Source organism: Chenopodium quinoa, unplaced genomic scaffold (genome assembly GCF_001683475.1).
Source record: "Chenopodium quinoa cultivar QQ74 unplaced genomic scaffold, ASM168347v1, whole genome shotgun sequence".
NCBI lineage: Eukaryota > Viridiplantae > Streptophyta > Magnoliopsida > Caryophyllales > Amaranthaceae > Chenopodium > Chenopodium quinoa.
The window spans coordinates 1,538,832-1,546,528 of NW_018744093.1; the positions used below are offsets into that span (position 1 = coordinate 1,538,832).

General features: G+C 34.9%; 1 protein-coding gene across 1 annotated transcript; it reads right to left on the minus strand.

The window, feature by feature from the left end:
* Positions 1-730: 730 nt before the first annotated feature.
* LOC110692123 (protein CHUP1, chloroplastic-like) lies at positions 731-7,181 on the minus strand. The gene is made up of 7 exons (XM_021869113.1): positions 6,020-7,181; positions 4,514-5,413; positions 4,241-4,372; positions 3,876-4,057; positions 3,666-3,777; positions 1,309-1,452; positions 731-1,148 (listed from the first exon to the last, which is right to left on the minus strand). Exons 1-7 carry the CDS (start codon positions 6,779-6,781, stop codon positions 1,080-1,082), a joined length of 2,301 nt encoding a protein of 766 aa, XP_021724805.1. The 5' UTR covers positions 6,782-7,181; the 3' UTR covers positions 731-1,079.
* Between the last annotated feature and the right edge of the window lie 516 nt (positions 7,182-7,697).

Below are 7,697 nucleotides of genomic sequence, written 5' to 3' on the forward strand. Positions count from 1 at the left end.
GACCTTCGTCTTATGATTGTCTATGATTTCCGCTACCTTTATCAAATTACCGGCTATGATTTCCGGGGCCCTTAGCTACCTACCAGATGTATTTTCCGGGGCCCTTAGCTGCCTACCGGCTGTATTTTCAAGGGCCTTTCATTCTTTAGTGATTGAATTTCAGTTTTATTATATATGATAATAAAATTAAATGCATTATTCAAGTGTTCCTGAGTGTACCATAAAGAGAAGATTGGATAATAAGATATGATAAGTGGCTTCGTAATAATAAAGAATGAAATTAAGTTGGGGTAATACAGTCTTTAGCATATTTAAGTGTCATTTATAAATTCTGCATTTAGGTAATTTATACTGCATTTAGTAGTTGTGTTTTTTTATTATTATTTTTTTTTATCAATGTTAGTGATTTATACATAAGAAAAAATGTACATGTAAATACTTGTTCGAATCGTCTCAATGTATATATTTCAAACATCACCTTTTTATAATTTATACTTATAAGACAAATGATTTTATTGAAGAAGTTTTGCACTATCATGCGTGCCCAATCAATATAAACAAAGGGAGTAGTCAAGAATGAAGTATACATTTGATCACGACTACATATTAGTATATAGTTATATACTGTATATTTTAATATAAACTTCGTATGTTGAAATGCATGGGAAAATTCATTTTGTGTGTGTGTTTTAAGCAATTGGTGCAATATATTAGATGTGATGGGAGCATGCTGCATGCATCGCAGTGGTTAAAAGACAAGTTTAACACAATTACAAAGTGTTTGTATATCATTAGAAATAGCATCTTCTGGATTACAGTATTACAGGAAATGTCACGTTAAGTTTACATACAAAAAAGGAGGTTAAGATCCCTTGAGTACATTCATTACTTTGTGCTCTACGCAGAAGCTCACTGAGATACCTTACAAAATCATCTTCCCATGACCTCCAAGGCTCCAACCTCGTCTTCCCTTCCCCTTTAAACAAAATTTCAATCGTCATATCCTAAAAATGTACAATAATATGATTATAGAAAGATACAAAATCTGTAATGTGGGCAATCTATATGCTAACTCAACGCTATGCATTAGCAAGTTTCCGGAGTTGCTCAAATGCTTGCATGGTTTCCGCATCAAATCCTCCAGCAAACTGTAATTGGCGTGGGAGAAAGGAAAAGTTACAAAGCATATACAAGTACATTTCTAACAGAATGAGAATCGGATGGATAGAACAAATATCTACATCATATTCTGCTGAGGAATCTTAATTAGCTCGTAAGACCAATTATCTGTGCGATTTTATGACTAACCTGATGAATTCTAAAAGCAAACCTCACTCCTTGAAGAAGCATGTAGTCCATAGCAACATCTTTTTCAAGTGATGATCGCGATTGGAGTTCAGTAGCCACTCTATTCATGTATTTCTTTGCTAACTTTACAGACCCAAGCTTTACCTGCACAATATAATGAAGCAAGATGATAATCAGCCCTACCTTGAAATATTATTACATTCGATAAACAAAATATAAGCTTAAAAATACAAGGTCTTCTTAAGAAATATGGGAAGCACTGAAGCAGACTACAAATTTGATAGTCGAGATTCAATTGGGCATCAACTGAAATAGAGGCAAATAACTTAATTGAACACAGTTCAAATTGATTGAGTTATCATGTAAACCCAATTTTTTTTAGTCAACAAAAATTTTATTAGCTACTGTACCTTTTTACCAATTTAGTATCCACTTATAAAATTGTTCTGCTGAGTTTAACTACAGTAGAACCTGCTTACAGACCTAAATTCCAAAAAATGTTTCATCTAATGTATGGAGCAACAACTTTCTTTTAGGCCTAGAATAAATAAATATCAACTGCATCAGAGAAAGTTGTTAGAGAAATATTATTTAAATTTGTTTGCAGATGTTGTAACGTTAATTACTTCCCTTATTGGTGAATTTATGTTAGCTAGTTCTGATGTATATTAGAATGCAGATTTGATGTTGTGACAGTTAAGTTGAGGTTCTTACCTACTGCAGTCAGTTAAGTTTGCTAAATGATATTAATTTATGCAACTGGGGTGTTTGAATGCATAGCAAAGAAACAACTATTTAGATAGTGTGATGAAGCAACCCCAAACAGGCAAACAGCAAGGGAATAAGAAGGCTAAACAACGGGAAGCAGCAACAACTAGCAAATTCATCAAAATGTCTTTAATATTAAAACGGTGAAACTTTAGTGGCAGTTCGTTACTCTCTCCTATTTTCTTTGCATTTGAAGCAAATGCCCCTTTTGAAGTATACATCTAGACTAGTTATAGATAATAAGAGGTAATGGAAAATGTTTCAGTACATCCTTGTCTACAACAACTCCCAGAACCCCAGCTATAACAAATAATTGAGACAGTCATTTCCAAGGTACTCCGTATTTACATATTACAGAAGAAAGCATCTAAAATCTTGTAATCTATTCTTTTTGTGACAAATGGACTACAAACTATCAGACCTAACAAGAATCCATGCACTATGTATGACCTGGTACTAAATAGCAGACACATAATCAATTAGTAGCAGGTATAGTATTCAGATTTCGTTATTAAATTGAAAATGGGAAACTACTTAAGTTAAAAATCTAAAATGATCAAAACAGGAAATCATCTGGTCCTATTGTTATTAACAGTATGCGACAAGAGAGAGCAGGGACTTTAGGGAAAGGGTAGCGGGACTTGAAAGTTAAAACTCCAAATATTCAGCTACTAACAACAGTAAACGTGGAATAAACCAACAAAAAAAACAGGGAAGTTAGCTTCAAAGTACAATGCCATCTATATCTCTCTGGATATCAGTCTCCACACGTAGGACAAGAGGCATGGATTTTTATATTGTCCTCCATTTGGTTGCAAATATATAATTGTTTTAGGTTTATTTCTGAACAGAAGTGCTCTATAGTAACTTTATTAGTTACCATTATGAGTTATTTCAGCCAATACTTTATGTTCTCTCTATAAAGACAAAAGACAGCAAGAAAGAAAATTGTCAGCTGAATTAATGTTTTAAGATATGAGTTATGAATTGCCATAAAATACCAATATTTACGACTCTGTCCTAAGTACCTCTTCCTCATAGTCGAAGATCAGAGTACCAATAAAGATGTCAAGACGCCTCCTCTTGCCTGTATCACAAGAAGATAGTCCAGCACTATGACCAAGGAAAGACTCTGGACCTTAAAAAATGAATGAGCTAAGATTAAAAGCAAGAGAATTAAAACACCTCAATTGCTATGCCACATTGCCACTATGGCACTATTAGCATGCTAGGATGACAAGTTTTTATTTATTTCTTGCAAAGCTTGATTCACAAACAATTCTTATGGTTATATCAACAATTAATTAAGGATGGCATTTTATTTATTCTTTAGAGAACCAGCAAAACTAATGAAGGCATTGGTTTGGTGGCAATCGTTGTGCAAAGTTGTCATTGAGAAATTTTCACTTGCTCATTATGCCATGTTTTGTTAGAAAATAGGAAGGAGATTTTAACTGTTTCTACATGACTACACCCATGTTCCTCCCCAATGATCATATGAGAAAGCACTTCTGACAAAAATTATGTAACCAGTGTGATTATAATGAGCACAGGAAAATATTGCAGTATAAGCATAAACACAAACACACCTTGCTAATGATACCACTATCTAGCATCCAATCTGTAGGAATTTGAAATTCTTTACAATTTCTGATCAACGACTCCCTTGTTCGAAGTACATTGTATATAGTACGTTCAATCCTGAAATCAAGTATCAAGAAATCCTTGAGATAAAATCAACTAGAGTAGAAAATTTTATCATATGAAAATGCAATGTCTGAAGAATAATCTGTCCTTACTTCTCAGACAATGAAACCATTTTTCTGAGGGCTATGTCACAGGGTAATCGAGAATCATCATGATAATAAGTGACTTCCCACTCCAATTTCTTAAGATCTTTGTAGCCAAATGCAGCTTCTCGCAAGGTGTCAGCCTTCTTTTCTGGCCAATCAAAGTGCTTCAAGACTGCCCTTTCATCCACCTTACAAATAATAAAACCACAAGAGACATCCAGATTCATAAATTTTCTGTTTTCACTTCAAAATAATTACAAAACTTATGAAGTTTGTATGACAACAGTAAGGTCATCATCAGACATGAAACTAATACTTTCAGCAATTATAAAAGGGATTAAGAAATGAAGTACTATAAACACTTTACTCACAAGGAAGCACAGTTCATCATCCAGCCACTTGACGAATGCCACCACGTCGTCTATATTTCGGTACACCGCACTATTAACTTCTCGAATCAATGAATTAACAAATTCCCCTTGAGTCTCAACATCTGCCTTAATCTATACAGAATATAAACAATACCATTATAATCATTAAAGCCAATAATGATCAAAGCACTTACTAAAACAGAACTCTAGCTCTTTAGTAAGTAAAATGTTAAATCATAAGAGACGAAAGAAATATAAATATAGAGAACTCACAGCAAGCAAATATGAAGATCGATTCTCGATTTCTCCTATCATGTTGCTACGAACACTTGATAAATTAGGAGAATCAGATACTGCTCCTCCCAACGAATCTCTTCGTGAGTCTCTCTTCATCAATGAATGATAAAACTCTACAACTTGTGGTGCACGTTGCACAGCTCCAACATTACTTCCTGCGGAAAACCTTTGACAAGGTGGGGGAGGAGGAGGAGGAGGTGGAGGTGGGGGTGGGGGTGCCACAGGACTTTGACCATCACTGACTTCTTTTGCTTCATTGGGCTTTGCAGAAGGTCTTGGAGGGGGGTTTGGAATCCTTAATGCCCTCTTCTCAACTTCTGTTGGAGCAAAAACACTAATAGCTTCTAACTTTTGATAATCTAGTGAATCATCTGAATCTCCCTTACATTCCACTTCTTTTAAGCACATAAACCCATCTGATTGTCTTCTTCTATTCATCATTAAGTCCTCATCACAACATTTTGATCCACTTATGGAGTGTCTTCTTCCTAAACTATTATCTTCAATGTGTCCCTCCCACCTTTTTTCAATTATCGAATCGATCGAGCAATCTTGACTTGATAGATTTTCATTAGTTACAGGCCATTTATTAAGCTTCTTTAAAACACTCAATCTCCTAGCACTGCTGCATTCTACAGGATATCTAGCTGGTGGAGTATTTTCTTCGAACTGAGTGCTCGATTCCACATCAGCAGCACCACACAAACACGGGTTTTGAAGTTCATTGCGTAATTGAGCATTAACCCACCTTAAGTAAGCAAGCTCTTCAACCTCATTCAATCTATTCATCTGCAACCCCTCTACTTGTTTTGACAAATCTTCATTTGTACGCTTTAATAATGATGCCTCTGCTTTTACTTTCCCCATGACTTCACTCTACATATTCAAACATTTAAGTTCAGTACATAATTGTCGAAATAATTTTAACAGAATGGAGCATAAAGCCATACTAAACCTTTTGTGTTTTGAAATTAGCAGATAACACTAAGTTAATAAACTATATTACCTACATACATACTAAACCTTCTAGCCGCACAGCAAACACTTAATTCAGCATCAACTTATCAAGTTTGACCAAGCGATTAGCCATGTTTGGCTCTATCATCAGCTATCATAATTAGTAATATCAGAAACATCACCTTTCTAGATTCTAGTCATATTATTAACCATGAGCTTATCTTATAAGTCTTGACTCGTTGCTCGATTTTACTATAGAAAAGGTTGACACCGTGCAAGAATGGAGTCATATATTACTCATGAATCTCCGTTTAACCTCAACTATCCATGTTGGATACTCAACACTCTAACACGAGCTCGGGTGCAAGACACTTGCTTATGGCCCAGCACTTGTACAATTACATGAATGGAGTATTAAAACAGAAAGCAGCCACTTCCAGATTGTATACAAACAACATAATTAAAACAACATTTATCAAGATCAACCAGAGAAATTTACAATACTTGAGAAAATTAAAAATTTACCTCAGAACTTTTTGCACAATTTGACAGCTGAGATTCCAGAGAAGCTACTCTACTGGAAAGATTTCTCTTCTGAAGCTGCAACTCCTTGTTAAGGCGCCGGAGTTGAACCACTTCCATTTCAACATTTTTCGGCTTTTTCGATTTTTCAATGAAACCCTCATTCTCACAATCTTGTCTCCCATCAATTCCATTCTTAAAATCAGATTCTAACAGTTTAATTTTCCTAGTCAGGCTCTCAACCTCATTCTTCTTACCTTCAACTTCCTTTTCTAACTCCAAAACCTTCTGATTTTTCCTACATTCTGACAACTCAGATTGCAATTGAAACTCCCTTTGCTTCGAGTCTTTCAAAAGGATCCTCAAATTCTCAATCTCAACAAACAAATCTTGCGACGACGATACCGTAAGCTTACTACTATTAATGCTGTTCTGTAAAGCATGAGGATGAACTTGAGTTGCTGCAACAGAGCAAGATAAATCACTGATTAAACCCCTATTCTTTACCTTACTCGAAACGGGTCGATTCCCACCTAGATTGTTGCTTTTCAATTCAGATAAGCCAGATACTTTGGCTGCTGCTGCCATTGTTGTTGCCTGAAGCTTACTTTTTCTCTCTCCTCCTAAACCCTTTACAATATGAGAACCCCATGAAGAAGCCGATTTCAACTTGGAAGATGAATTATTACCTGATTTTATATTCTTTGGTGGCTGATTTTCATTAGAAAACTTCAATTTTCTGGGTTTTTCGATTTCTTCTTTCATTGTTCAAGCAGAAATACTTGGTTTTCCAATTTTTGGGAGGAAATTAATGGTGGGTTTTGGAGGATTTAAAGAAACAAAGATGAGATTATATAATTGATTGGAAAGTTGAATGAATAATGAAGCTCTGATATCAATGAAATTGGGGAGCGTGGGTTTAATTTGAAGCCGAGAAATTGCGAGAAATATGGCAGGCTTTCTTTCAGACAATGTGACTTTGTGAAGTTTTGAAATTTGAATGTTTCAGAAAAGAAGACGGAGGGCTTTGGTGAGAGCAACGGTCGTATTATTTCCCTGCTCACGGTCCACTTGAGGCTATTATATTTTACTCTCCCAGGTCTCCACTGTATTATATTTGGATTTGATCCAAGTATGACCCGATTTGAAGTTAAACGTTAAATCCAAATTCAAAATCAATCTTAGTGTTTCGAGCATGTATTATGAACTTGTGTTCAGGGGTTGGTGTGTATCTTTGATCATATCTTAGTGAATATGTATTAATTACTCTTAGGATTTGTCCAAGAAAACCCATTTTGATGGTCAAAGCAACTATATGTGTTAGAGAATAAAGTGTAATTTAGGTGCTTGTAAATAGTAATAAAATCATACTTTTGGAATGTGGTATAAGAGGTATTTACATAATACCTAGAAACATATGTTACCTAAGGGTGAGTGTGGATGGTTGTCAGGTGGATAAAGGAGGTAACTGATTGTACACATATCTAGAAACATGGGCCGGTAATAAGAAATAAAATAGTATGATTACATGCTCCTATCATGGTTTAAGCTTGATGAATCATCAATTCATCATCTATCCCTGTAAAATATCTCATAATACAACTATGAAATTAATTTACCATTTAACTAGATTTGATCCCAAACGATGCACTGAATTGTTCATAAGATTTTAAGATAAACT